Below are 26,355 nucleotides of genomic sequence, written 5' to 3'. Positions count from 1 at the left end.
CCGAGGAGCTCGAGACGGGGAGGGGCCAAAGCCCCGGATGGGGGCGGAGGGACGGCGAAATTGTGGGGAGCGCGGTATGGGGGGGGCAGGTGGGGCCGCGTCCGGGTTAGAGCTCTCTGGTCTGTCCCGGCCGCGAAGTGGCGTTGGATGTGTGTGCCTGTGTGTGTTTAGGGTGGGGGTGAGGGGCGCGCCGGGCCTCGTGCTCGAGTAGAAGGGGCCGGAGGGCGGGGAGCGGTTCAGCGTGGTCATCCTGGACCCTGGGGGCCGGCGGGCTGCGTGTGCGGTCTCGGAGGGCCCCAGGCGGTAGATCGCGGCCGGGTAGGAACTCGGGGCGCTGGGCGCGTGTGAAGGACAGGGGCAGGCGGCCGCCCGAGCGCGGTCCGGGGAGCGGTATGGCGGGGTGGGGCGCCAAGAGATCGAGTAGACTGGAGTCTAGAGAAACCGTGAGTTGGGGGGGGCGGGGCGCCAGGCCTCCGGTGGGGGGAAGGGGAGCGCTATAGCGAGGCCTGAGAGGGCGCCGCGCCCTGGCTCCGCCCCTCGCAGGGCGGAAGGGGGAGCAGGGGCGGGTCCAGCACAGCTGGGGACCTGCTGGCCTGGCTGGGGGACCTGAGGGAAGAGGGGGTTCGCTTGGGACCTCCGAGATTTAGAGGTGGGGTTTCGCACAGACTCTTTGCTGGTGCCTTGACTCAGCTTTTATTGCTTTCACAGATCCACCTCCGACCCTGAAGCCAGAAACTCAGGTGAGCTTTCCCTTACCTTTGCAGCCTAGTATTACTGCCGGAAGCCCCCCGCCCCCCCGGCTTTTTCTAGATTCTCACTTCAGGGACTATGCCTTTGGGAATGTCTCTCTTCAATTTCTTGCGATACATGTTTCCTTCCTTTCAGCCACCAGAGAAGCGTCGGAGAACAATTGAGGATTTCAACAAATTCTGCAGTTTTGTCTTGGCCTATGCCGGTTACATCCCCCCCAGCAAAGAGGTAGGGACTGGAGGACGGCCAGCCTGAGGGTGATGACCTAGGCCGTAGAGGGGTGAGGAGCCGAGGGGACTGCGTTACTTTATAGGAGAAACCTAGCAGATGTGATGGGTAAGAGCAGGGAAATTGGAAACTGGTGGGAAAACTAGTCCCTTGGGGTGGCTGAAGCCGCAGTGAATGGCCTGGGGGTGTTCATGGAAGGTGCTTCTCAATGCATTTGAGGAAACAGAGATAAAGAAATAGAGTTCTGGGCCGGGGGAGGCAGTGCTGTAAGGCAAGGGGGACTGTGGAGATGGCCAGAATGTGAGGGCAGAGGTAACATGGAAGTTTTCAAGAGGAAGTGCTGAGGGGAATTGGGGACAGGACAGTTCTGAGTATAGTGATTTTGGGTGGTCTGGGCAGGATATTTCCGGGTAGATCTTGTCCCTGGCATTTAAGCTGGGTCATAGAGGGGCTGAGATGCCACCGGGCTGCCCGCTGACCCTGGTCTCTCCCCCCTTTCAAGGAAAGTGACTGGCCGGCCTCTGGCTCCAGCTCTCCATTGCGAGGTGAGAGTGCGGCAGACAGTGATGGCTGGGACTCGGCCCCCTCAGACCTCCGAACCATCCAGACCTTTGTTAAGAAAGCAAAATCATCCAAGAGAAGGGCGGCTCAAGCAGGTCCCACTCAGCCAGGACCCCCGAGGTCCACTTTCTCTCGTCTGCAGGCCCCTGACAGTGCAACCCTGCTTGAGAAGATGAAGCTCAAGGACTCTCTCTTTGATCTAGATGGGCCCAAAATGGCGTCTCCACTGTCCCCCACATCCCTGACACATGCCTCCCGGCCCCCTGCTGCTCTCACCCCCGTACCCCTTTCCCAGGGGGACCTCTCCCAGCCTCCTCGAAAGAAGGACCGAAAGAACCGAAAGTTGGGGCCAGGAGGGGGGGCTGGCTTTGGGGTGCTTCGGAGGCCTCGGCCAGCTCCCGGGGATGGGGAAAAGAGGTCTCGAATTAAGAAGAGCAAGAAACGGAAGTTGAAAAAGGCAGATCGGGGGGATAGACTCCCACCTCCTGGGCCTCCCCGGGCACCCCCCAGTGACACAGACTCTGACGAGGAGGAGGAGGAGGAGGAGGAGGAGGACATGGCAGCAATGGGAGGGGGTGAAGCCCCAACCCCTGTGCTGCCAACACCCCCCGAGGCTCCTAGGCCCCCTGCCACGGGGCACCCTGAAGGAGCCCCTCCCACTGACAGCGAGAGCAAGGAGGTGGGCAGCACTGAAACGAGCCAAGATGGAGATGCCAGCTCCAGTGAGGGCGAGATGCGGGTCATGGATGAGGACATCATGGTAGAATCAGGTGAGAGGTCTGGGGCTGTCCGCGGTTAGCTGGGAGGAGGGGCTGGGGCTGTTGTGGACCCAAGAGTTCAGGCAGAACACCAACCAAACCTTCTTTCCCCAGGTGATGACTCATGGGACCTGATCACATGCTATTGCCGAAAGCCCTTTGCAGGGCGGCCCATGATTGAGTGCAGCCTGTGTGGGACCTGGATCCATCTGTCCTGTGCTAAGATCAAGAAGACCAATGTCCCCGACTTCTTTTACTGCCAGAAATGCAAGGAACTGCGGCCAGAGGCCCGGCGGTTAGGGGGGCCTCCCAAATCTGGAGAGCCCTGACATCGCCGTCTCCAGGCTGGGACTTCCAAATGACAACGTGTGTGACTTGGGACCTGAGCCTCAGGGTCCTCAGCTTACCCCTGGAGCTTGGCTATTGTCCCACTTCGAGGCAGGAATTCCCAAGGGAGGCTGGTTTGGAAATGAGTGTCTCACGTTCCAACCTTAACCTTTCCTTCCCACCTTGTGGACTTGAACATGGACCCATTACAGTTGGGGGTGGGAGGCTGTCTGGGTCCCTAGACACTTAATTTCTGTCCCTTAGACCTGCCACCCCCTCATTTTCTGGGCCAAGGTTGGAGCTGGGGTGGAATGGGACAGTTGTCTATAAAACTCTAGTGTAAATAGAGCACTCCCCTTCCTCATCTTTTCTTTTATCTCCCCATTTATTCTACACCTGTTGTATTTTTAATTTTGGACTTCCCCTTTCGGGCAGGGCAGCTCAGAGGTGGAGTACCAACCAGGGTCTGGCCAAGGGAGGAAGGAAAACAGAAAGGTGACGGTCCGCTCACTCACCTCTTTTGTTTTTAATAATATTGGCCAGCTGTTTGTACAGACAGCCTGCGTGTTGTAAATAAAGCAGAGTGGGCTCTTTTGTGTTTATAGCCCTCACTGACTGTCCTGCTTAGGAGGGAGGGGGGGGACAGGCCCGCAGGAAGACTTGAAGCCCACCTCCAGAGCCCGAGCGGAAAACGACCCGGCTCTGCGCCTCCCCCACTCCCCCTCACAAGCCTCGCGGCCTCAGCTGGCTTGCCTCCACCGCGCCCCGGCCCAGGACCTCCACCAACCCCCATCCAGTCCCCCAACACGCACGCTCCAGGGGATCAGCGTTGCTTGGAGCTCCCCGCCCGAGCAGGGCAGAGCAGGGTGGGAGCCGGCGGCCAGCACCCCTAGGGCCGGGGCCAGATTCGCCCGGGTACCCGGAGGACGCGGGTGGGGATACATTTGGGGGCGGGGCCGTTGAAGATTGGGAGACCGTTGCTGAAAGCAACGATCACGTGGCGGGGGCGCTGGGAGGAGGGGGCCGATGCGGTCACGTGACTTGGATGAGTCACGTGATGGGGCGGGCCGACTCGGGCCACGTGACATGAGGAGAGGTGGGCGGGGTGCTGAAGGGCGCCCGCGACGTCGGCGGCGGTGGCGCGCGGCGGCGGTGACGGAGGTGGTGGCGGCCGGGTCCGCGGCTTCGGGTCGAGCCCCACGGCCCGCCCCCCCTTCCGTCGGCCGCCACTCCGCTGACCCCCGCCCCCCTCCCCTTTGCACCTCTCCTGCGCCCGGCCGTCTCTGTCCGCGCTCGCGCGGTGGGGTGCGGGTGTGCGCAGGCGCGGCGGGGGCGCTTCGCCCCGTTGGGTGGGCGGCAGAGCCCGGGAGCGCGCGGGCGAGACCATGGCGGGCAGCGGCGCGGGGGGCGGTGGTGTCGGGGAGACGAAGGTGATTTACCACCTGGATGAAGAAGAGACTCCCTACCTGGTGAAGATCCCCGTTCCCGCCGAGCGCATCACCCTCGGCGATTTCAAGAGCGTCCTGCAGCGGCCCGCGGGCGCTAAGTACTTTTTCAAGTCTATGGATCAGGATTTCGGGTGAGCGCGAGGCCTAGGTTGGAACTGATGGGGGCTGTGCTGGGGTGGATTGGGTACCGTGGGGAGCCACAGGTCTGCTCTGGGCCGTGCTGGGATTTTTCTGGGCTCCAGTGCAGCCGACTGTAGAATGCTGGCGTTAGATTGGGTATCCCAGGACGGGCAAGGTTATGCTTGGACAGATTGAGGCGCACGGAGCTGTAGGACGACACACCGGGCTCTGCCAAACCAGATTAGGAAAGATTAGGCTATACTGGAATAGAGTGGGGCACACTGGTTAATTTGGGGGTATTCTGGGTGGTTTTTCTGGACCATACTACCGCAGACGGGATTGTCTGGAGGCATTCTGGTCCGTACTGGCGTAGAGAATGGTGAATCAGGGTGTTCTAGGCTGCCTTGGAGTAGGTGAGGCTGTTCTGGAGAAACTTCGGCGGTTCTGGTCTCTACTGGGTTGGATTGGTTGATTTTTAGCTTCTGTTGGGGCCTAGTTTTTATGGAGACACTGCAGAGGGGTAGACGGGGCTTTGGGGTCTATGCCAGTGCAGATAGCTGCATGAGGGGACGTTCTAGGCTGTCGCTAAAACATGTTGGGCTATTCTGGAATAATCTGGGTCATTCTGGGCTAGACTAGGACTTGAAGTAACAAATGTGTTTATAGTTTTCGAGGCTGATCCCTCCAGGTAACCAGCCTCAGCCCTTGAAGGCAGGCTGGATTAGACTGGGACAGTCCCGGGCCCAGGATCTCGGAATGGACTGGCCTCAACTGAGAAAGACTGTTGGACATTGGGACAGTGGGACTGTCTTGGGAGTTACCTGGGAGTTAGATCAAGGTTCTTTTTGTTATCGGCATAATCTGTGAAATGGACACAATTAGCGGAAAGAGCTTAGCGTGGGTAAGTGACAAGAGAACGTTTTGGTCAGTTGTAATTGTGACTAGTATTAAGTCTGACTAGTCTGTAAATGAGGTCACACGGAGTGGAATAATTTGCCAGACTGGACTATGGCGAGACTGGGTTACGTTGTGAGGAATACTGTGTTATATTGAGACAGCGGGACGGTAGTGATTGGGCTGAGTTGCCCTATTGATAACAAATGGGACTAAGTCGTTATGTATTCAGGCTGCTAGAACCATATTAGGCTAAAGGGTTAATCAGACAGGCTGTCCTAATTTGGAGGCAAGGATGTGTGTCTGTGAGAGAGACAATCTGTTCAGGACAGAGAGTCTCCTAGTTCACAGGTTTATTCAGTAGATACTTTCCCGCTTACCAAGCGTCAGGTTCATTGCTGTGTGACCAGGATACGGTGTTGGACAGAATAGGCACCCATGATTTCCCGTGGTGGTTGAGAAGAAGGGGCAAGTCCCGTCCATCCGAAGGATCCCGTAGGAGAGATGACCAACCCCAAGGCCGGGGTGCTTAGTGTAGAATTCTGTGCCAGAGGAGCCACAGGGGAATGGGAAGCTGGGCTTCACCTCGTGCTTAGCGTCCTGAGAAAGTACCATTCTTCACTGTAGTGGGTATTTTTTTTTTTTTTTTTAAAGATTTTATTTATTTACTTGACAGAGATGGAGACAGCCAGCGAGAGAGGGAACACAAGCAGGGGAGTGTGAGAGGAAGAAGCAGGCTCATAGCAGAGGAGCCTGATGTGGGGCTCGATCCCATACCGCCGGGATCACGCCCTGAGCTGAAGGCAGGCGCTTAACCGCTGTGCCACCCAGGCGCCCCTGTAGTGGGTATTTTTACGAGGGGAAAGGAAGCACGTTGGGGTAGCTCTCTGGGAGTGAGATAGAGAAAACTAAGGAAAGCATGAAATCAGAGACTTCGGACGAAAGGCTTTGGGGCTGGCGTGTGAGGAGCGGGATGGAGGTTGGGGGAGGTGCCATCAAGGGTCCTAAGGTCAGACAGACATTGAGGGCAGCTGGGGTCACCGGAGGCGATGGGGTGGCCTTTGAGGTTGGAGTGAGAGGTTTGAATTAGACTCAAGGAAATCTTTGGAGCAGCATGAAAACCCGAGGATGAATCGGGGAGAGGAGGAGAAAAAAGGAAAGGGGTGAATTTGGAGACACTCTAGGTGTGAGAGCAAAGAAGCGTTTCAGCGCAGGGACAAGGACTTGGTCAGGGTGTGGGAAAGTCAGCGTCCTTGACCGGACGAAGATCGGGAGAAGCCTTGAATGGGGGTGTGTTGGTGGGGGGGGGGCGCTAGGCCATTGTCACTGGCTTTTGTGCTGTCTCTCGGCAGGGTGGTGAAGGAGGAGATTTCGGATGACAACGCCCGCCTTCCCTGCTTCAACGGAAGGGTGGTGTCCTGGGTGAGTGCCCCGTCCCTCCTGTATCCCAGGCTGCACTGAGCTTCAGTCTGCCCCCTGTCCAGGAGCTGGATGCCCTGGCTCTTTGCTGCTTCACCTGCTCAGAGAGCCAGTGGAGCTCCTCAGCCTTTGCTGCTCGCTCCTGCTTTTTCTGTGCCTTTCGCCGGCCATGCGCTTGCTCAGACCCTATCCTCCCCCAAGTCCCTTCCCTTACTCTCACCTTGGGCACCTCTCTTCCTGGTTGAGCCGGTTTTTGTCATTGCATCTTTCCAGCTAGTGTCATCAGATAACCCCCAACCCGAGATGCCTCCCCCAGCCCATGAGCCTCGGACAGAACTGGCGCCACCCCCCCCACCATTACCCCCTTTGCCCCCGGAGAGGACCAGCGGCATTGGGGACTCCAGGCCTCCATCCTTCCAGTGAGTCTTTGGGGTTCTTGAGTCCAGGGGAGGGAGGTGAGGAGGGGACTCAAGCCCCTTGGCGGGGGGAGAAGTTGAGGTGAAGCCCTGTCCCCCTGATGTGTTCCTGCCCCTCCCCCCCAGCCCTAATGTGTCCAGCAGCCGGGAAAACCTGGAGCCTGAGACAGAAACGGAGTCGGTTGTGTCTCTGCGGCGGGAGCGGCCTCGCAGGAGAGACAGCAGTGAGCATGGCGGTGAGGGGGGCAGGCCCTGAGGGCCGGGTACGCCGGGAGCTGGGGAGGTCTTGGGGTAGGCCCGAGCTATGCTAAAGGTGAGCAGTGAGAGGCCTGGATTCTGAGGTTCCTGTTCGCACGCAGCGGGGGGCCACAGGCCCAGTGGCCCCTCCAGGCTGGAGCGCCACCTGGCTGGGTACGAGAGCTCCTCCACCCTCATGACCAGCGAGCTGGAGAGCACCAGCCTGGGAGACTCAGACGAGGATGACACCATGAGCAGGTATGGCACCCGCCCTTTCTCTTCCCCCGTCCAGCCGCGCCTCCCGTCGCTCTGCCTGCGAGCTCCCCTTCCCGACCTCCTGACAGGTTCAGCAGCTCCACGGAGCAGAGCAGCGCCTCCCGCCTCCTCAAGCGCCACCGGCGGCGGAGGAAACAGCGGCCACCCCGCCTGGAGAGGGTGAGGGGGTTCTGGCGGGACAGCTGGACCTTGGAGAAGCTGGGGGCCCTGATTTAGGGGGCACAGGAAGTGCGACTCCAGGGCTTGTCCCCGGGTCATTGGAGGCAGCCCAGCTCCTTCCCGTGTCCCCCACAGGCCTCGTCCTTCAGCAGCGTCACCGACTCCACCATGTCGCTCAACATCATCACGGTCACGCTGAACATGGGTATGCGGGGGCGCGGGGCCAGGCCTCCGGGGCTGGGGATCGAGTGCGGGGCGGGCTTCCCCCCGTCATGTGCGCTCCCTCCGCAGAGAAGTACAACTTCCTGGGCATCTCCATCGTGGGCCAGAGCAACGAGCGGGGCGACGGCGGCATCTACATCGGCTCCATCATGAAGGGGGGTGCCGTGGCGGCTGACGGGCGCATCGAGCCGGGCGACATGCTGCTGCAGGTGGGTGTGCCAGGGCTGTGGGCGGGGCGACCGTCCGCCTTGCCTTCCTCTGACCCGCTGGCCCGTCTTCCAGGTGAATGACATGAACTTCGAGAACATGAGCAACGACGACGCAGTGCGGGTGCTGCGGGACATCGTGCACAAGCCAGGGTGAGCCGCCGGGCCGGCGGGGCCCTCTGCTCTGCTCTCCCAGTGCCTCCGGCTTCAGCGGGGGGGATGCGGCATGACGTCGAGGGTCCAGGGAGCGTACAGGGCAGAACCGCTTAACATGACAAATCACCGTGGGGCGAGGGAGTGCCTGCGTGACCCCCACCTGGATTGGGAGCTGGGGGGCTGCAGATGCCTCTGACATCCGCTCGATGTGGTCTTTCCCCGTGTGTGGGGTGCATGCGCGTGCGTGTGTCTGTCCCCGTCCTTGAACGGCGTGGCATGGCTTCCCTGTTCGTGGACCGGCTCCGGATGGACCCGTAGCGCGTGTGCTCCCTCGTGTCTGTCGGCATTGTTTCGAGAGTTGTCCATGTCAGCGGGTCCCCTGCCTCGGACCCTCCCCACCTCAGCCCTGTAGCCCAGCCCCGTGTGTGGTCTCTTCTCTGTCCCCTCCGTCCGGCTTCCCAAGACCTGGCCCCGCCACCCCTGTGTGACTGCTGCTCCCTTCCCCACAGCCCCATTGTGCTGACGGTGGCTAAGTGCTGGGATCCCTCTCCTCAGGCCTATTTCACTCTTCCTCGAAGTGAGTGCGGGGCGGGGGGGAGCAGGAGACTGGGGAGCGGGGGTTGGGGCTCCAGGTGACAGGAATCGGTGGAGGAGGGTCAGGGCAGGGGCCTGGGAGTCTGAGTCGGGGAACGGCAGGGAAATGATCACAGGGGCCTTCTCTGTCCCAGATGAGCCCATCCAGCCCATCGACCCCGCTGCCTGGGTGTCTCACTCTGCTGCGCTGACTGGCACCTTCCCAGCCTATCCCGGCTCCTCGTCCATGAGCACCATGACATCGGGGTCCTCTCTGCCTGAGGGTGAGCCCCCAGCCCACCTTTCCCTCCCCTCCCTCTCACCTGTGCCGTGGCCCACCGCTCCTTGGCAGTGGGCCCTACCTCTGACCTCTCTTTTCTTCTCGGACAGGCTGTGAGGGCCGGGGTCTCTCCATCCACACGGACATGGCGTCTGTGACCAAGGCTATGGCGGCCCCAGAGTCCGGGCTGGAAGTTCGGGACCGCATGTGGCTCAAGATCACTATCCCTAATGCTTTTCTGGGTATGGCTGGGTCCTGGACAGGTGGCATGGCGGGGAGGCCCTGGCTGGGAATGGCCAGGCGGGGTGAGGCCAGTGTCGGGGCGGAGAACCTGAGCGCCTCTCTGCTCCGGGTGCTCCCAGGCTCGGACGTGGTGGACTGGCTCTACCATCACGTGGAAGGCTTTCCTGAGCGGCGGGAGGCCCGCAAGTACGCCAGTGGGCTGCTCAAGGCGGGTCTCATCCGACACACCGTGAACAAGATCACCTTCTCCGAGCAGTGCTATTACGTCTTCGGGGACCTCAGCGGCGGCTGTGAGAGCTGTGAGTGTCTGTGCTGGCCCCCGGAGGGTGGCTCCCACCCTGCCCCTCCAGCCGCACCCCCTGCCCTGGCTGGCGACTCCCAGCCGTGTTCTGTGGGCGAACTTGCGCTGGGTGCGGGGCTGGGGGACGGGCTGTCTCCTGCGTCTCATGAGAGTGCGTGGGACTTGTGGCCCTGGGTGAGCTCTGGACTCACGGCAGCGACCCAGGGGAGTTTGCTGTCAGAGGGGCTTGTCTTCGGCCTCCCCCTACCCTGCGGGGATGGCTCTGGGGAAACGGCGCCTCTTGAAGCAGTGACTTTTGGTCTCCTCTCCTGCTTTCCAGACCTTGTCAACTTGTCTCTGAATGACAATGATGGTTCCAGCGGGGCGTCGGACCAGGACACCTTGGCTCCTCTGCCTGGGGCGACCCCCTGGCCCCTGCTGCCCACCTTCTCATACCAGTACCCGGCCCCGCACCCATACAGCCCCCAGCCGCCACCCTACCACGAGCTCTCGTCCTACACCTACGGGGGCGGCAGTGCCAGCAGCCAGCACAGCGAGGGTAAGTCACTGTCCGACGTCAATGCTGCCGGAGGCTGGGGATGGCCCGGGCAGGGGGACCAGGGAGGAGAGGCGGGGGCTGGGGAGGCCAAGGGAGGCTGGGCCAGGGCTCAGGTCGCCCCATCCCCTCCACCCCCACAGGGAGCCGGAGCAGTGGGTCAACGCGCAGCGATGGGGGGGCAGGGCGTACAGGGAGGCCTGAGGAGCGGGCCCCAGAGTCCAAGTCCGGCAGTGGCAGTGAGTCTGAGCCCTCCAGCCGTGGGGGCAGCCTCCGGCGGGGCGGGGATCCAGGCGGGGCTGATGGGGGCCCTCCCCCTTCCAGAGGCTCGTCAGGGGGTGCTCCCAATCTCCGAGCCCACCCTGGCCTCCATCCCTACGGACCGCCCCCCGGGATGGCCCTCCCCTACAATCCCATGATGGTGGTCATGATGCCGCCGCCTCCACCCCCTGTCCCTCCAGCCGTGCAGCCCCCCGGGGCCCCTCCAGTCAGAGACCTGGGCTCTGTGCCCCCAGAACTGACGGCGAGCCGCCAAAGCTTCCACATGGCCATGGGCAACCCCAGTGAGTTCTTTGTGGACGTTATGTAGAGTGCACAGCAGGGGCGTGTCGATCTCTTCCTTTGGCCTGTACTTGGTGCTTCTGTCCGTCCTGTGCCCTCCGAGGGGCTTGCCACTGTGACTCTCACCGGCAGTGCCTGGTCCCTCCCCTTCCCTCGGGGGTGTACAAGGGATCTTTGGTTATTTTTAGCTTTACTGTTTTTGTAAGCCTTTGGGCGGGGTTGAAATAGACGTTCGTACGTTTTTTGACTATTTTTTTAGTAGACACTTCCCTTTTTATATGAAGAATCCCTGTCTCCTGGGTCCCTTCTTCTAACCCCAAAATGTGATCTCCTGCTCTGCCCGCCCTGTCCACTGTGTCCTGTGTAGGGCGGGAGGCGGGCAGTGGTACCCTGGGAGGAGGAAGGGGGTGGGCACCCTAGCCAGCAGTCAGAGGAAGCTGGGGTGTTTGGTATTGGGGGCCCACGTAGCTGCTTTTGTTACTCTATTTATTTAGTCACTTGTATAAAACAAAATAAAGCAAAAGGGGCAAACTCCCCACGCTTCTGGCTCCTTTCTTTGGGAGGGAGGCAGGCAGCGAGGGAAAGACGAGACAGCAGCGGAGCGTGGCTTGCGAGAACCTTTATTGAGAGGCCTTAAGTGCGCTTCCCAGAGCAGCGGGGCCCTAGGGCCAGCCCCTCTTTAAGGCAGAACCAGGGCCTGCAGGAGGGGGGCTGGGCTTGAGAGAAGGCATGTGCCAGGCCAGGCCCTGGTGGGGAGCAGTCAGAAGCCGAGGGGGTTGCTGGTGACCATGCCGCCACGCTCCACCAAGGCCTTGGAGATGCTTTTGAAGTTCCGGAAAAGCTCCTGTTGCTGCGGGTCGGACTGCAGGGCAGCCATGCTCTCCCGGACCCGGGCTGCCGCCTGCGGACAGATGAGGGGTTCAGGCCTGTGCCTCATGCCCCTGCCTGCCCTTGGTAACCCCAAATCTCACCTCGATACACCAGCTGTCACAGAGCATCTTCTCGTGCTGGGCTGTAGGGTGGCCCTCGCTCAGGGATCTTGAGGCCCTGGCACCAAGCAGGGAGGGAAAACAAACCTGGAGGTAGGTGGCGGGGGCCGGTTGGTGAATGCTGGGGGTGGGGCAGCGGGGGGAGGAGCAGGAGAGGGTGGGGACAGGGCGGAGGGGGGCTCACTCACTGACGATCCCCTTCTTGTGTTTTATCAGCTTGGCCTCCACCACGCTGGCAAACTGCTCCAGAGCCTTCACCATCTGAACAGAGGGAAGGCACTCAGGGGGCCCAGCCGCACCAGCCTCCCCACACCGCCTGGCGTCCCCCCTCCATCCGACTGCTCACCAGCTCTCCGCTCCGATTCAGTTCCTGGTGGATGACGCCACTGAGACTCAGGCCACTGCCCAGCCCTGCCCGCCTTCAGGAAAGGGGGAGAGTGACTGGTTAGTCGCCACGCCCCGGCCCTACTCCGACCCGGCCTGCCCCGACCTGACCCGGCCTGCCCCGACCTGACCCGACCTGACCCGGCTTGCTCCGACCGGGCCTGCCCCGACCGGGCCTGCCCCGACCCGGCCTGCCCCGACCCGGCCTGCCCCGACCCGGCCTGCCCGAGGCTTACCTCCTCAGCTGCTTGCCTGCCTCTCCTAGCAGGAGACCGGCATTCCCAAAGGGATTCTTTAGAGCATTGCCAAGTCCAGAAAGTTCCTTTCCTTTGTCCTGTGTGGGAAAAGGGTCCAACAGTCAGGATGTGCTCTTCTCCCCACTTCCTCCCCCCAGTTCCCTCTTACCATACAGCCCTGCAGAGCCACAAACAGCCGGAGAATGTCGTTTGTCCCCTCGAAGATCCGGAAAATGCGAAGATCTCGGAGAACGCGTTCTACTCCAGGCTCCTGCCACAGGGGAAGCCACACCACAGGGCCTTCCTAAGCGGCGCCCGCCCGCCCCTGCTGTGGCCGTGGCGGCCACCCCAGGCAGAGCACCGTTCCCTACCTTCATGAAACCCATGCCGCCCATGATCTGGATGCACTCATCCGTCACCTTCCAGGCCGCCTCCTGGGACCGAGAACCACGTAAGATTGGTCTTGGAGCCAAGCTCCCACCCTGGGCTCTTCCGCCCTGTAGGCCGGGGGCCTCACCGAGCCAAAGATTTTACTGATGGCGGCCTCGATCTGAAAGTCCGTGGCTCCCTGGTCCATGTTGGCACTCACCATGTAAGCCATGGACTGAGGTTGTGTGGTTGGGAGGCAGGAAGGAAAAGGATGGCGTCAGACTCCCCCCAATCGCCCAAAGCTCCCAAGACCAGATCGGCCCTAGCTCCTCGCGGCCCTTGCCTTCACCTAGCTCCATCTGTTAGGCCCGGGGGAGGAACGTGGTCCCCTGAGTCAGTGTGTCAGGGGCCTCTAGGCACTGGACTTCTTTGAAAAGGGTGAAGAAGGGTAGGGGTGCAGGTGGAATCACCTTCAGGGACCTGGAAGAACGAATGGCACGGCTCTCCCCCTTCGACAGTTGAGCTGACTATGCCTCCCCGCATCCCCTAGGGCATTGGTGTAAAGCTGGAGACCCACTGCCCCAGGTGCTGCTGGGAGTTGTAGTCTGACCCGACTGGGAGGAAGGCCACGGGGCTCTGGGGAAGGGGTGTGGGAGGACCCTCACCTCGGTCACGTACTGCAGCATAGCCATCCGGGCCAGCTTCTCCTGGATCAGCCCAAAGTTGTGAATTTTCTCCCCAAACTGGGTACGATTGGCAGCATGGTCCACCTGGAAGAGGGCGCACGTGTCGCAGTGTGATTCTATAGTTTCCCTCTGCCGGGAGAGGGGCGGGGCTGGGAGGGACAGGCTGCACAGAGACCCAAGCCTGCTGGGAGGGGAGGGAGGACCTGCAAGGGGACAGGGCCGCCTGGGAAGGGGGACAGGGTGACTCTGCTTCGGCTAGCTGGAACTCAAGCAGGACACTCACCGCCTTAGCAATGATGCCCCTCATGGTGCCCGCGAGGGCCGCAGCCATGCCGAACCTTCCATTGTTGAGGATGTGCATGGCCACCTTGAAGCCGCCCCCCACCTCGCCCAGCACGTTCTCTGACGGCACCCGTACTCCGTCAAAGTACACCTCTGCCGTGTTCGAGGCCTTGATGCCCATCTTCTTCTCGGGGGGCCCGCTGTGACAGGGCAGGGACAGAAGCAGAGATGTGCTCAACAGACTGCTGTGGGATGACGGGGGTGGGGTCATTTTGTAGGAGCCCTGGAAGCATCACAGCTGCCAGCCTGGGAGAGGGTGTAGGCAACAGTGCCTGCCTGGCCAGAGGGTAAGGACGCCTGGGTTCTCTATCCCACCAGATGCTGGGCTCACTGGTGGCAGGAGCCAGAGCTTTCTCTCAGCTCCGTGCATCTGTGCAGCTTAATCCCAAAGGGAACGTGCCGTCCAACGGCTTTGGGTTTCATACACCTCCCCAGGGTGACCGGTAACGCCGTCTGCCCGGATGTCAGCGCTGTGCCCTGAACTGACTTTCTTTTCCCCAAGCCCACTCACTGGGTGACCCCTCCAAAGCTCCGCTCCACCACGAAAGCTGTGATCTTCTCCTTCGCGGCCCCTGTGGCTGCGTCTGTAATTGGTGTCTTGGCAAAGACGGTGAAGACATCTGCCAGGCCCCCGTTACTATGGAAAAATGAGGGGCAGTCAGGGTGCGGGGGACAGCAGTGGGGCCTGAAACTGGGAAAAGGTGGAGAGGAGGAGACAAAGTGGGGGGAGGGGGAAGATTGCCTGATCCAGATCTTGCTTCCATTGAGAGTATAATATTTTCCACAGGGGCTGGGCACAGCAGAAGTTCGGATGGAGGCTGCATCGGACCCACTGGAGGGCTCGGTTAGACAGAAAGCAGCTATGGTTTCCCCTGTTGCAGAGAGAGCGCCTTTAAACTGGGTCCCGATGGGCATCAGAGGCCCCTCACTGTCCCTACCCTGCCACAGGCAGCTCCCTCAACACTCTTGGCCTTGGTCAGCTTCATGTTTCCCGACCAGCACACTGATGCCTTCCCAGTATGTCCAACTGACATGCCCCGCTATGCGGTGACCTCCGTCCCACCTGCCTGATGTGTACCAAGCCCAGGACACCCCCAGTCCCTGGGTCTCCTGGGGCTGCCTCACCAGATGCCAGTTTGGGGAGGTATTTTTCTTTCTGGGCCTTTGTGCCAAAGAGCAGGATGCCTTTGAAGCCAATGCTCTGGTGGGCCCCCAGGGTGATCCCCACGCCAAGGTCATGCGTGCCGACGATCTCCACCAGGCGGGCGTACTGCAGGGGGAAAGCAGGCCTCCAGGGCTGTTACCGGCTGCCCCGTGCGGGCCTGAGCACGAAAGTGTGGGCAACAGGGCAGGGGCTGAGCTGGGCATCCCCACACGGTGACTGGGGAGAGGAAATGTCCCCATGGCAGAGAGGGACACTGGTAGGGAGGCTTCCTACCCTCCTGTCAGTCCCTTCCATTGGGACTTGTAAACCTAGGTGAGGTCCTTGGCCCTAAGGGACTAAATGTAGTTAAGTGTTTTCTTTGGAAAGGTGTACATGCTGGAGAAACAGGTGGTTGCTTTGTTTGGAACACTGTATGGACTGGCACAGTCACCATCCCAGAGGTCCCGAGGGCAGTTACTTCACAAACAAACCCTGGGTCAGGTGAGAAAGTAACTTAATCCGCCAAGTTGGAGTAGACTGGGATGTTGGTGGGAGTGGGAATGGGGGTGGGGGGGAGCCTTCCCTCACCTGGGTGTTGCAGAGGCCCACACCACCCAGTTCACTGGGCACCTGCAGACCGAAGGCCCCCAGCTCCTTGAGGCCCTGCATGGTGGTCTCCTCCACCTTCTCCAACATGTCATTCTTGGCAGCATCGTTCACCTCCTGGAGAAGGCACGCTCCTTTGAAGCTGCTCGACACCTCTCCCGCGCCCTCGGGGGGCCAAAGTCCTGTATTCCCCCACCCCAGTGACTCCTCACCTCGAAGAAACGGGACACAGGCCCCACCAGCTCTTTAAGAAACTGTGTCTGCTCCTCGTTGAGCACTGTGGGGGATGTGGAACAGGCTGGTCAGGTCACCCCTGCGGTCACGGGCGCTGTCCTGCCCCACCCAGCTCTGACTACCCCTTACCAGATGGGTAAGGGAAGACCTGGTCGGTGGTGAGCTGGCCTTTGAACATCCCCACAGCGAAAGACTTCGATTCCTGCGCAGGGAGAAGGGGCTTTCAGGGATCTGTCTGCTGGGATGCGTGAGCCCCTGGCCTAGCTCCTCCCGGCCTCGAGGCCACATACCGCCTTGGCCGCCGCCTCCCTGGCTGAAGCCTCGGGGGGGAGGGAATTTGACTTCTCCAGAACCGCCTGGGGAAAGGGATAGTTAGCGAGGCCGGGAAAGGAGCTTTCGAAGAGCCAAGGAGACCCCGGGGGAAGATCTGGGTGCCGGCGGAGGGCGTGTGCGCCGACCTTTCCCCCAGTTCATCAGGGCACCCTGGCCTGCCCTTTCCCCCACTTTCGGCGCCAGGCCGGGCGGCAGGTGCCCGGGACGGAGAGGGAGACCCCTGCCGGCGGCGAGGAAGGGGGAGCCGAGGCAGACTCCCCACTCCCACACCGCGCGCCCCATGCCGCCGTCACTCACCTGAGCGGCCCCACTGGCGTAGGGTCGGCGGGCCGGGTCGGGCGGCGGGTGCCCCAGGAGCGCACTTGTCCGCGAGCTGTGGGGAGCGGCGTTCAGACCTGGCGCGGTCCCCAGACCCGCTGTCAAGCCCCCCCCGCCCCATCCCTCCTGTCCCAACACGCACCTTCCGACCCCCAACCTCCGGAGCTGCCGCCCCAGGGCCGGGGCCATCCTTGCCGCCTGCATCTCCGAGCCGCCTCGGGCGCCGCTTACTCGACCTCGGACCTACCGCCGTCGTCCCGTCCGCCAAAGTCTGGGTGTCCCCTCCAGTCTTGACTCATCGTCCACAATACACCGGGAGGCTGGTGGGCGGGGCTTCCGGTCGCCGGGGATGCTGGGAGGTGTAGTTCCGGAGCGCCCCCCAGCCCCTGCATTCTGGTTGACCTAGGGCGATCTCCAAATGTCCCCGTCTCTCCCAAACGCCTTCATCCCGCCCGTCCGAACTAGAGTGTAGCCCTCGGAAGGGGTGATGGGATAGGCTGGGGCGGAAAAGGGAGGAGCTTAGGCGACTGCAGCCAGAGGGATGGAGGGTAGACGAAAAGGAGGACTTCCCAGGTGGAGTAGGATGGAAGAGGTTGGAGGAAAGAAGTGTTAAGATAGATGCCATAGGTAGGAGGAAGGAAAGACGACCCTTTGGGCTCCCTCGTGAAATCCGTCTCCATCAACACGAAAGGGAGGGACATGGTGGGGTGGGGGGACCCAAGCATATTCTCCTGAGACCTAGGAGGTGTCACTAACTTTGGAACCACCTGAATTTTCACAGTAGGGCCCTCCCCTCCCTTCCGCAAATTCACTGCCTCCCTTTTAGGGCCTCTGAGATCTTCCTGAACCTCTCTCTGCCCTTGTTCCTTCCTGAGACCATGTGCTCAGGGTAGACGCACTGGATTCTTCCCAGCCTGAGCGGAAGTGTAGGAATTCTCATGCCCCCCCCCCACACACCTACTTCCCTAGCCCTAGGTCGAGGAATCCCAGGTAATTTATGCCTCCGCCGTGCCATCCTTCCTGGGGACACCTCCTTGGGGGTGACCCCAGTCCCCAGTCCCTGTGGGAAGTGTAGCAAACTCACCCCTGGCTTTGGGGAGAGAGGCCAGTGTGTGAGGTGCCTGGGGAAGGATGGGACTGCCCACTCGGGCTAACAGGCTAGCAGAACTCCGTGGGGAGGCAGCTCAGCTCCAACCCTTCGGCTTAGGGAGATTAAAGTCAGAGAGGAGAGATGTCCGAGAGACCCAGAGGTGAAACTCTGAGAGTCCTGTGGAGGAAAGGCCTGGGGGCTGAGCGGGGTGGGGTGGGGGCTGGGATTCGGGGACCCTTCTCCTGAAACTTCCCATAGAATCCGGGGGGAGAGGGCACAGGCTGGGGAAGATGAGTGAGTGTGTTGGTCCCTCCGTCTCTTCCTTGTCCCACTCCTCCCTCACTTGCATTTCACCAGCTCCCCGCTCAGCCCTCTGGCTCCTGGCCCCCCCACTGTTGCGATGGGCACCCCCTCTCCTCACCGTGCTGCACAGTGACCTCTTCCAGGCCTTGCTGGGTGAGTAGCCCCAATTTTCTGAGGGGCAGTGGTGGAAAGGGCTGGCCTGGGCCTGCCAGGGCAGTGACCGAACTTGGGGGCTGGTTGGGAGCGAGCAGGTCATCTGGGGCAAGCAGGAGTCCAAGCAGGGGTCAGTCGTCCTGACCTGACCGTCCTCCCCAGCAGCCCTGGCTGGAGGAGCTCCTCCTTTACCAGACACAAGGAGGCGAGATGGTGGCAGGGGTGGCCAGGGAGGCCGGGGTGGGGGAGGGTAACTCAGCTCTGCTCTGGTGACAGACATTCTGGACTATTATGAGGCATCCATCTCGGAGAGCCAGGTAAGGGGGCGAGGAGGGGCCGCTTCCTCAGGGAGTGGGCAGGCAGGGCTGCAGTGCTGAACTCACTGGACCACTTGGGGGCCCTGCGGACAAACTCCTGAGTCTGGGGTGCAGAGGACGCCCTCTCTCCCCCGTCCTGGAGCCCCTTCTTCCTCCTGCGTCCCCCCTTTCCTTGGCCCCAGTTTCAGGCACTGAAGAGCCCAGGACACCATTACTTTTCAGGCTTCCTCCTGTGCACCCTGAGGGAGAACTCGGCCCCCAGGGATTCCCTCCAGCCAGCCCCTCCCTCAGGCCCTGCCCCCTGCCAGGGCCCGGCTCCAGTACTGAAAGGAGCACGGGTGCTCCCAGCCCCACTACGGGGTGCTTCCTCCCCTGAGAAACAGAAGTCATCCGCCTGATCTCTGTTGTCCGCGTTGGTGCCTGGCCAGGCCTCCATCTTTGCCTCAGGGCCTCTCTGCTACTGCTCTTCTCTCTTCTCCCATTATCCGGGTTCCTGCCAGCACTGAAGCAGTTAACTCTGCCAAGGCACCCCCCCATCCTCGCTCCTCGCTCCCTCCCTCCCTCCCCCTGCTTCCTCTCTCCTCCTCTCTCCCCTTCCCTNTTTTAGGGCCCCCTTCCCCTCCCTCCCACGCTCCCCTCCCCTTTCCTTCTCCAACCCCCTCTTTCCCCTCTCACCCCTCCCCCCATCCTGGCCCCCCCTGCAAAAGTGGGGTGCGGAGGGGGGAGGGGTGAGAACCCACGGAGGGGAGGAACGAAACTCCGATGAAGTCAGAGCCCCTTACCCGCCGCCGCGGCCAGCCCCCCCAACATGGACTGTCTCTGTATAGTGACAACCAAGGTAAGCATGATGGGGGGGCTATACACTGGGAGGAGGGCATGAGTTTGTGGGGAGGGGTTAGGCAGGCCTCATCTCGGGCTGGAGGCCCTGGAGTGACAGGATCAGAAGATGTATTTGGGGGTCATGATTTAGTTTTGGGGTTCACATCTGAGATAATGCTGGGTTTGGCCACAGGTGCCCCCTGGAGTGATCCCTTTGTACCTGTAGAGAAATGGAAAATTTGGGCTGTTTTGTGGTTTGGGGGGGCTAATGGGTTTTGGGGTTCACCAACGATGTTTGAGGGAGACTTATTTAAGGAGAAGCCTGGCTCACAGGGGAGTCCTGCTTTTGTACGTTAGAAGGTGGACTGTGTGAAGGGGGGTCATCTTCCCTCCTGGGGGACAAACTGGCTTCTAGGTGTCTTGTCCAATTTCAGGGGGCTCTTGGCATGGGGTAGACGGTTATTGGTTGTGAGTGCCTGACTGGTCTGGGGGTGTCAGCTGGCAGAGAAGGGGTGGGCCTTCAACCTATAGAGCAAGCATCTCGTGGTAGACACATTTGGGGGTATGCTCAATTACAGGGAACTGGTCATTTAGGGTTTGATCTTATAGAATGGGGATAGTTGGGAGTTGTCAGAGGGCTAGGGCCTGACATAGGGATCACCTGAGGGAATGGACCAGGCAAGGTGAGGCTTTGGGGTACTCCCATGGGAGGGAGAAGCTTGCAGGAGCTGAGGCTGCCAGACCCTGAGGAGGAGGAGGACAGCTTTTGGGAGCCAGGGGATTTGAGGAGGGGGGTCAGGTGGGTGGTGCAGAATTTGGGGGTGGCCCGGGCAGGTGCTCAATATCCCTGTCTCCTCCCACACTGTATCCACTCCTGGTTGAGAAAGAGGAGAAGAGCAGATGGAGGGGAATGTTCCTCTTACCCCTGACACTTGGAATCAAGGTGGGGGAGGACACCTGGATTTCAGGTTACCAGGGTGAAAAGGAGTTGGAGGAAAGCAGGGCTGGCAGCAGTGAGGACTGGACAAGGGTGTCCCTGCGGTCGGAGCCTGGAAAGGGCGCAGATCTTGGGTGGGGAGCACAGACGAGCTCCTGGTGGGATGCACAATACCTAGGTCTTGGCTGTGAGACTCTGGGACTGGCAAGCTGGATGCCTGGTGTGTGGAGGGAGGCTTGGGCGGGTGGCAGGCAGCTGGGGGTTGGGGGGGGACAGGAAGTGGGGGCCGGGGAGGCGGGGTCCGGGTGAGTCACAGGCTGGGGAGGGGGTTATATTTAGTGGGAACTGCAGCTTCTCAGGGGAGGGAGCTGAGGACACACATGTTCCCTGCCACAAACTCACACATGTGTGTACACATGCGTCGTGCACGTGTGAGCATGGATGGAAGAGACTGGAGCCCGAGGACCTTCAGGTCCCGAGTCCCCTCACCCTCTCCAGAGCTACTTGCTTGTCCCTCCCCCAGTTCTGTGGGTTCCAGGCTTTCTCCCATGCTGCTGCTTCCCCCATTCCCTGGAGTTTCAGTGGATTTTTTGCGCCTCACTTACTCTGGCCTGGTCTCCTTAGTGTCGGTCTGATCCTTTGCTTCTCCTGTCTCCTGCCCTTAGCCTGCCCGTCAGCCGTAGGTTCCCTGGCTGTGGTCACCTGTGTTCAGGTGTACCCAGAAAGCCAGTTGGAATGTGTGGGCTCTGCTTCCAACATGTGAACACACATATGTGAGCGAGGGTGAGGGGCTTGCCTGCAACGGCAAGCTGTTCTGGGAGGGGGAGCTTATTCATCTCTCATCCAGACTCCTACTTCTTCGATGGAGCCCAGGGTGAGCATGCCCGAAGGAAGGAGCCTTGCGCAGAGAGGATCAATCATGCATTTGGGGTTTTACAGAGGCGTGGAGGAGACCCAGGCTTGCCACATTCCTTGGCTGGAAAACTTGGCGGTCTCGGGATGACGGGACTCCAACTCCCATAAGGCCTTGAGGCACAAGAGCCCTCGGTGTAAGAGAGTTGCTGTCCGTGGGGCTGTTGGGAGTTGTGGTTCCTCTCTATCCAGGGCAGTGGAGGGTAGCCCAGGAGGAGCCAGCAGGGGGCACAAGGCACTTGTTCCCCTTCCCCCCCCCCGCAGCGCCCCCCGCCCCCAACATGCTGGGTGGGGTAGGGAATGCTCAGGCTTGGCGGTCGTTGAGCTTTCCAGCCCCGTTTGGGAGACCTCCATCTTTCATTGCCTATATTTAGATTCCTGCCGCAGTAATTTAGGGAACATTTATGGAATGCCTACCCTGCGCCAGGCCCTGTGCTTTGCGCTAACTCTTGCCTTCCTAGCGATCACTGAGTCTTACTCCGCGCCGGTGTCTCTGCCGGTGTCTGTCTCTGAGAATCTCTCTCTCCCACTCCGCCCCCGTCCCTCCCCCTTCTCCCCGAGCTGCTGCCGCCGTTGCCATGGCAACCGGCGACGACTGAAGTTGCGTGGCGGACTGGAGGGCCAGGCGAGGGTGTCGGAGGGCGGAGCAGAACAGGTGGGGGAGGGGGAAGAGCGGGGAAAGACCGGGGGTATTTGGCCAGAGCCCCGGAGGCGAAGCGGTTAAACCCTCCGGGTGGTCCTTATTGGGCCAAGCCGAGATGCCGGGGGCGGGGCAGGGTGGCCAACGGCCTCATTCATTGGCGGACAGGGGCGTGGCGGAGGGACAGTGTGGGCGAGGCTGGGGGAGCGAATGGGCGGGAAGTGGACGGAGGCGTGGTCTCCTGGAGGCAGGTGGGTGGGGTCTGGCTTACTCTATCGAGGGAGGCGGGCAGCAACCCTCGGGAAGGGGCGGGGTCTGAGGGCCGGGTAACCTGACCGAAGTGAGGGCGGGGCTGACCCGGCAGGGGCGTGGCGTGGTCCCGTGTGCCGAAAGTTGACGGGGTTTGAGGGGCCTGTGGTCTAAGGAATGGCGGGGTGCGAGGGGTCTTTGGGAAGGAGAATCCGAGGGCTGAGCGATCTGACGTCTCAGTTTTCCTAAGATGGAGGCCTGTTCAGATTTCATCAGAGCACAACCTCCTACCTCAGCTCTATGTTCCAGGGAGACAGTTGCTAGGCGACAGCAAAGTCCTTGATTGCTGCGTTGCCAGGCAACAGGGAAACGGAAAATGGAGGGAAAAAGGAAATGGGGGATGGGGGAGGGTCTTAAGGGGCCACAGCGCCCACTGGTGGAGAACTAGGGCCTGTGCACTTTCTATTCTAGAAGGAATTTCGAGTTCAGGTCCTTTTCGCTTGGGCTCCCTCTGAAGATCCGAGCATTCTATCCAGATATGAAACTAGGGCATTGGGGGTCATCTTGGGGGGCGCACCCAGCAGATTCCGATCAACGGGAAGGGAGGGACATCGGCGAGGTTCTAGGGCAGTCCATCCTCTCTGCCCTGTTTGGGCATTATAGAGAAGCCCGAGAGGCAAATTTGAGGGGACTGCTCCCTGGGCTCTAAGAGCTGGGAAAGGTGGGCGTTTAATGGGAAAACATTTGGAAGAAATGCTGTCAGGGTCAGTTGTTGGGGGGAAAATGGAAACCTCAGAGGCAGTCGTTTTGAGGTGTTCTGCAAGATTTGTGGGTCACTGCCAATTGCAGGCCAGATCTTCCTTTGGGTGAATATTTTTTGAGGCTTGGATGTGGGGGAGCTAGATATATTTGGGAGCACTCTTCTAACAAAGTTGGAATTCCGAATCATGAAGGTGATGTTGAGATGTAGGAAGGGCAGCCAGAAAAAGGAGTACTGTATGAACTTGAGGCGTGAAGGAAAGGCATAGGGAAGTATTTCTTAATTTAAAGGTTTGGGAATAAATTGAAGAGACTGCGACTGAAATCGAAGGGTCAGCTTTAAGATACGTTAAGTACTCCCAGAAATTGGGGTCTGGTGATTATATATATATATATAAAGTTTTTCCATTTTTTAAGTTTATTTATTTATGTAATTTCTACTCCCAACATGGGGCTTGAACTCAGGACTCTGAGATCAAGAGTTGCATGCTCTTTCCACTGAGCCAACCAGGGGCCCTGCTGCTGGTACCCCGGGGTGGACATACTGGAAAATCTCATTAGATGCAGGGATTTGGACAGGGGATCCCAGACGAATTTGAAGACTGCTTATTTGGATGTTTACATTAGAGCAAGGGTAATATTTGCATTAATTTCAAGGTCTCTGTGGGCGGATTAGGGGATATGATTTTAAAAGGGATGATTTACAGGGTAGTTTAATTTGAGAGGACGACCGGCATCAACGCTTGAAAAGCATTGCCTGGCTATCAGGTAGGGCTGGACCGCTGGTTAGAATAGCAGATGTCTCGGCATCTGAGGGGATGCTGTCCGCATCAACAATCTTTGGGGAGGTGGCGGGGACGGGCTTGCGGGAGGGGCCTGCGGGAGGCATTTTAGAGCCTCTGGGGGTCCCTCTGCAGTGAGAGAGAAGTGCTTCTTCCTTCCCGCACGTTGGGAGTCTGGTAGAGATGAGTGGTCCAGTGAGGTTTCCGAGTAGTTAGGGGCCTGGTGATTTTAGGGGCAGGAGATTAGGTGAGAACTACAGCTATAAACTGGTAAATCTGTAGAGGGGTCGGAATAGGAACACACTGTGGAAGGTGAAGTCCACAGAGAAACAGCTGGAACCTGGGAAGTTGATGGCTAAGAGGGTCTCCCCTCACCCCCTCGCTCCCATCGTGACGCTCTCCCGCACTGCGCAGGCGCCGTCCCCGCTTTTTTTTTTTGCCCCCTCCCCTCAGTCCCCCTCCCCTTCTCCATGTCGGCTCGGAACAGATTCGCCTCCATGTGTCTCTGCGTGGTACGTGCCGCGGTACGGGCTCCGGCCCCGCTTCCCCTCTTCCCGGACCCCCCAAATCTCAGGGTGCAAGCTTCAAGTGCTGTCGCTCTTCCTTCTGCTTGGTGCGGGGTCTCTGGGTTGCAGTGTCTCGAGGACAGGTGCAGTGGGTCGCCCCTCTTATCAACATCCCCACTTTCACTCACACCCCTCTATTTTGGGGGTGCAAGTCTCGGTTCCAGGTCATTCTGTGCAGCTGGGGCTCCAGTGATGAGAGGGCCAAGGGGGAAGGAACAACAGCGATCCCCAGGTTTTTTACTTGCCTATGCCTTAATGTATTGGGGGTTCAGACTTGGTCCCAATGGCACCTGAGCTGTCGCCGTTTGGGCCCAGAGCCCCAGTAGGATAAAAGAGGGGATCCTCCTTTCCTGCCTGTCCTGCTTTAGTGGTCCTGTAATCTGGGACGGGGAGGTGCTGACCCTGATCCCCACCTCCCAGTTCCAAGTTTGGGAATTACTCTCCCNTTTTTTTTTTTTTTTTTTTTTTTTTTTTTTTTTTTTTTTTTTTTTTTTTTTTTTTTTTTTTTTTTTTTTGCAGACGTTTCCTACCGTCCCCCCCCCTTACTACATGTACAGTACTCTGAAAATTTCCCAGGACTGAATATAGGCCCTAATCTCCTTCAGCCACATTCTGGGAACTTTGGTACCCTTCCCTTGTGCCCCATTTCCCTCACATTGTCTTCTAATGTGGGGGAGTCATTTCCTTAGTCTTAGTCCTAGACAGCCCCCCCCATGGGGGTGGGGCAGGGAGAGATGTCTGCAGTCTCACTGTGATAAAAATTTACCTTCCTTTCCTCTCTAGAATAAACGATGAATTTCTGTGATTCCATTTTCTTTATGTGCACCCCGACATTTCTTCATCAGATTCAGGGATTTTTCTCTGTGAGGTGGGCTGAAGATGGAGGGGCGCTGGGTTCGAACCCTCCCCCAGACTTGGAGAAGCTGCCACCCTGGGCCCTGCCTCATGGCCACGCAGGGTCTGGGACTCTTAGGAAGTAGACAGGGGAGCTGCTTCCCCCCCTCCCCCTGGACCCCTGGTTCTGGGGCGCTGTCCAGGCTGCAGACCACCTTTTCAGGGTGTGGAGTGAACAACCTCTTTCAGGTCCTGGAATTCTGTTATCCAAGATGGCCCAGCCTTGGGGGGGGGCTATATAGCTTATTCTCCCCCTCCCCGCCGCCCACTTTTCCTTCTTCTCTACTTTTTGTGCCCATGGTCTTGAAACCTGGATTCTCTTTCCAAGTCCGTGTTCCAGAAAACTGAGTGTATCTTGATGAGCCCCTATTTGCCTTCTTAGAGGCACTTCTTGCTCCTCATCGCTCTGTCCTGGGTGAGAGCCCCCCCCCCCCCCCCCCCCCTCCCCCCCCCCCCGCCCCTGTTCTCTTGCTGCCCCCTTAGCTACAGCCAAACTTGGGTTCCATCCTCCGAATTTTCAGAATCCTCCTCTGGCATCAGGCGTTGACCTTGATAAGCTTCCTCCAGTTGGATCTTGCAACGTCTCCCTCCAAGTGTTGGGGTACTCGGCTTCTCAGATGCTTTTTTTGAGAGGGGATTTCTGCCTTCTCGTTTTGCCTATGAGTCTGGTGGTGGGTGTGGGTGGGGGGGGTGTCTTCTGTCTTCTCCAGTCTCTGAGGGAGCCCTGCCTACGGTACCCCCCTCCTCCTTCCCTGAGCTTTCAGGGAGGGTCTGCTTCTGTGGGGGCTGGCTCCTGAGAAGGGGAGTCTGTGAGGGCAGAGGCCGGTGTGGGAGGGCCCTGGCCGGGGTGCTGCCCTTTCCTGTTGTCTCCAGCTGCCCTTTTCCTCTCTCTCTGGCCCCCAGTTAATCTCATTTACTGGTGTCCCTGTTAAGCTAGCATGGGAGGCCCGTGAGATGGCTGGTGGTTAATTGGGAAGGGATTCCGGGGTCCTGTTGGGTCTCGCACCCCCAAAAGCCAGAGGGAGACTGGGAATCGACTCTGAGACTCGGCACTGTACCCCCTCCCCAGGCAGCCAACCTGGAACCGACACCCATCCCTGCCCCCGTCCTGAGCCCTACGGCCTCCGTTCCTCCCCCTTGCTTCCCCGTCCCCTTCTAGTATATCCGATTAACTGGCTGGGCTGTGTCCATTTGTAGGGATGGGGCTAGATGCCTGGGGGCCCCTTGGCAGACTACTTGGGGACCAGCGGGGCCAGTGGAAGGAGAGCTGGATGAGTTTAGCTTTGTCCTGCCTGGGGGGCTGATGGCAAGTACCTGCTAGTGGAAGGGCCGGACCGCACTCCCTGCCTCAGGCATTCCAGCGCCGCACAGCCACGTGCTCTAGGGGTGGGGGCTGCAGTGGGGAGACTGAGGCCGGGAGGGTAGGGTGAGAGTGAGATGGGATGGGGGGGAGGGTGCTGCAGCTGGAGTATGGAGGCGGGAGCTTACAAACATGAGGAGTGGGGTGAAGAGGGCGAAAGAAGGAGAGAAGTTGGGGATGCGCCTCGAGAATGGCCAAACGGAGTGTCAGAGGGCCCGCGATGCATGTGACAGGGACTTGAAGCTGAAGGCCTGGGCAGGGCG

At 59.9% G+C, this 26,355-nt stretch overlaps 4 protein-coding genes and 1 long non-coding RNA gene across 12 annotated transcripts in view; 3 read left to right on the top strand and 2 right to left on the bottom strand.

Annotated features, from left to right (window-relative positions):
- The window catches only part of PHF23 (PHD finger protein 23), a 4,197-nt gene extending 969 nt beyond the window's left edge, over positions 1-3,228 (top strand). The window contains exons 1-5 of one of the 2 annotated variants that reach the window (XM_034647193.1): positions 59-149; positions 709-740; positions 886-978; positions 1,481-2,309; positions 2,412-3,228. In XM_034647193.1, the coding sequence (XP_034503084.1) occupies positions 77-149; positions 709-740; positions 886-978; positions 1,481-2,309; positions 2,412-2,626 (1,242 nt within the window). In that variant the 5' untranslated portion in view covers positions 59-76 and the 3' untranslated portion in view covers positions 2,627-3,228. Of the gene's footprint in view, positions 1-58; positions 150-708; positions 741-885; positions 979-1,480; positions 2,310-2,411 lie in introns of those variants that run through there. The other variant, XM_002924478.4, reaches the window with a different exon arrangement.
- Positions 3,229-3,736: 508 nt separating this feature from the next.
- Positions 3,737-11,204, top strand: DVL2 (dishevelled segment polarity protein 2). Of its 3 annotated transcripts, XM_034647183.1 has the most exons (16): positions 3,737-4,203; positions 6,439-6,508; positions 6,779-6,924; positions 7,048-7,157; positions 7,281-7,416; positions 7,503-7,593; positions 7,729-7,798; positions 7,885-8,024; positions 8,098-8,174; positions 8,687-8,754; positions 8,906-9,034; positions 9,141-9,272; positions 9,393-9,572; positions 9,894-10,112; positions 10,253-10,348; positions 10,571-11,204. In XM_034647183.1, exons 1-16 carry the CDS (start codon positions 4,010-4,012, stop codon positions 10,696-10,698), a joined length of 1,986 nt encoding a protein of 661 aa, XP_034503074.1. In that variant the 5' UTR covers positions 3,737-4,009; the 3' UTR covers positions 10,699-11,204. The 3 variants fall into 3 exon arrangements, with proteins under 3 accessions (XP_034503074.1, XP_034503072.1, XP_034503071.1); XM_034647181.1 differs by having other exon boundaries at positions 3,738-4,203; positions 7,048-7,145; positions 10,253-11,204; XM_034647180.1 differs by having other exon boundaries at positions 3,738-4,203; positions 10,253-11,204.
- A 557-nt stretch (positions 11,205-11,761) lies between these two features.
- ACADVL (acyl-CoA dehydrogenase very long chain) lies at positions 11,762-16,614 on the bottom strand. The gene is made up of 17 exons (XM_019805089.2): positions 16,454-16,614; positions 16,291-16,366; positions 15,951-16,016; positions 15,790-15,862; positions 15,639-15,703; positions 15,409-15,543; positions 14,802-14,946; positions 14,419-14,548; positions 14,188-14,313; positions 13,618-13,816; positions 13,314-13,418; positions 12,797-12,883; positions 12,651-12,713; positions 12,449-12,550; positions 12,280-12,377; positions 12,006-12,078; positions 11,762-11,920 (listed from the first exon to the last, which is right to left on the bottom strand). Exons 1-17 carry the CDS (start codon positions 16,513-16,515, stop codon positions 11,840-11,842), a joined length of 1,686 nt encoding a protein of 561 aa, XP_019660648.2. The 5' UTR covers positions 16,516-16,614; the 3' UTR covers positions 11,762-11,839.
- Positions 16,615-16,756: 142 nt separating this feature from the next.
- Positions 16,757-26,355, top strand: part of DLG4 (discs large MAGUK scaffold protein 4) — a 26,862-nt gene continuing 17,263 nt past the window's right edge. For 2 of the 5 annotated variants that reach the window (XM_034647187.1, XM_034647188.1), the window contains exons 1-3: positions 17,528-17,561; positions 17,759-17,857; positions 18,134-18,174. In XM_034647187.1, the coding sequence (XP_034503078.1) occupies positions 17,543-17,561; positions 17,759-17,857; positions 18,134-18,174 (159 nt within the window). In that variant the 5' untranslated portion in view covers positions 17,528-17,542. Of the gene's footprint in view, positions 17,302-17,527; positions 17,562-17,758; positions 17,858-18,133; positions 18,175-18,821; positions 19,013-26,355 lie in introns of those variants that run through there. The other 3 variants (XM_034647189.1, XM_034647190.1, XM_034647191.1) reach the window with 2 other exon arrangements.
- Positions 19,025-21,700, bottom strand: LOC117796973. Its single transcript, XR_004621774.1, has 3 exons — positions 21,260-21,700; positions 20,536-20,632; positions 19,025-19,213 (listed from the first exon to the last, which is right to left on the bottom strand). It is a non-coding gene; the product is annotated as an uncharacterized LOC117796973 (long non-coding RNA).

Source organism: Ailuropoda melanoleuca, chromosome 17 (genome assembly GCF_002007445.2).
Source record: "Ailuropoda melanoleuca isolate Jingjing chromosome 17, ASM200744v2, whole genome shotgun sequence".
Taxonomy (NCBI): Eukaryota; Metazoa; Chordata; class Mammalia; order Carnivora; family Ursidae; genus Ailuropoda; species Ailuropoda melanoleuca.
Note: the sequence above shows the minus strand (reverse complement) of the source record. Positions and strands in the feature narration are given on the sequence as shown.

Bases quoted from the DNA above. Each gene is read 5' to 3' on its own strand.
- DVL2 (XM_034647180.1), top strand. From the start codon at position 4,010: ATGGCGGGCAGCGGCGCGGGGGGCGGTGGTGTCGGGGAGACGAAGGTG. The intron at 4,204-6,438 runs GTGAGCGCGAGG...GTCTCTCGGCAG, and splicing joins TCTATGGATCAGGATTTCGG to GGTGGTGAAGGAGGAGATTT. The intron at 7,417-7,502 runs GTATGGCACCCG...ACCTCCTGACAG, and splicing joins GAGGATGACACCATGAGCAG to GTTCAGCAGCTCCACGGAGC.
- ACADVL (XM_019805089.2), bottom strand. From the start codon at position 16,515: ATGCAGGCGGCAAGGATGGCCCCGGCCCTGGGGCGGCAGCTCCGGAGG. The intron at 14,314-14,418 runs GCAATCTTCCCC...ATTTTTCCATAG, and splicing joins GGAAGCAAGATCTGGATCAG to TAACGGGGGCCTGGCAGATG. The intron at 12,378-12,448 runs GTAAGAGGGAAC...TTTCCCACACAG, and splicing joins TGGCTCTGCAGGGCTGTATG to GACAAAGGAAAGGAACTTTC.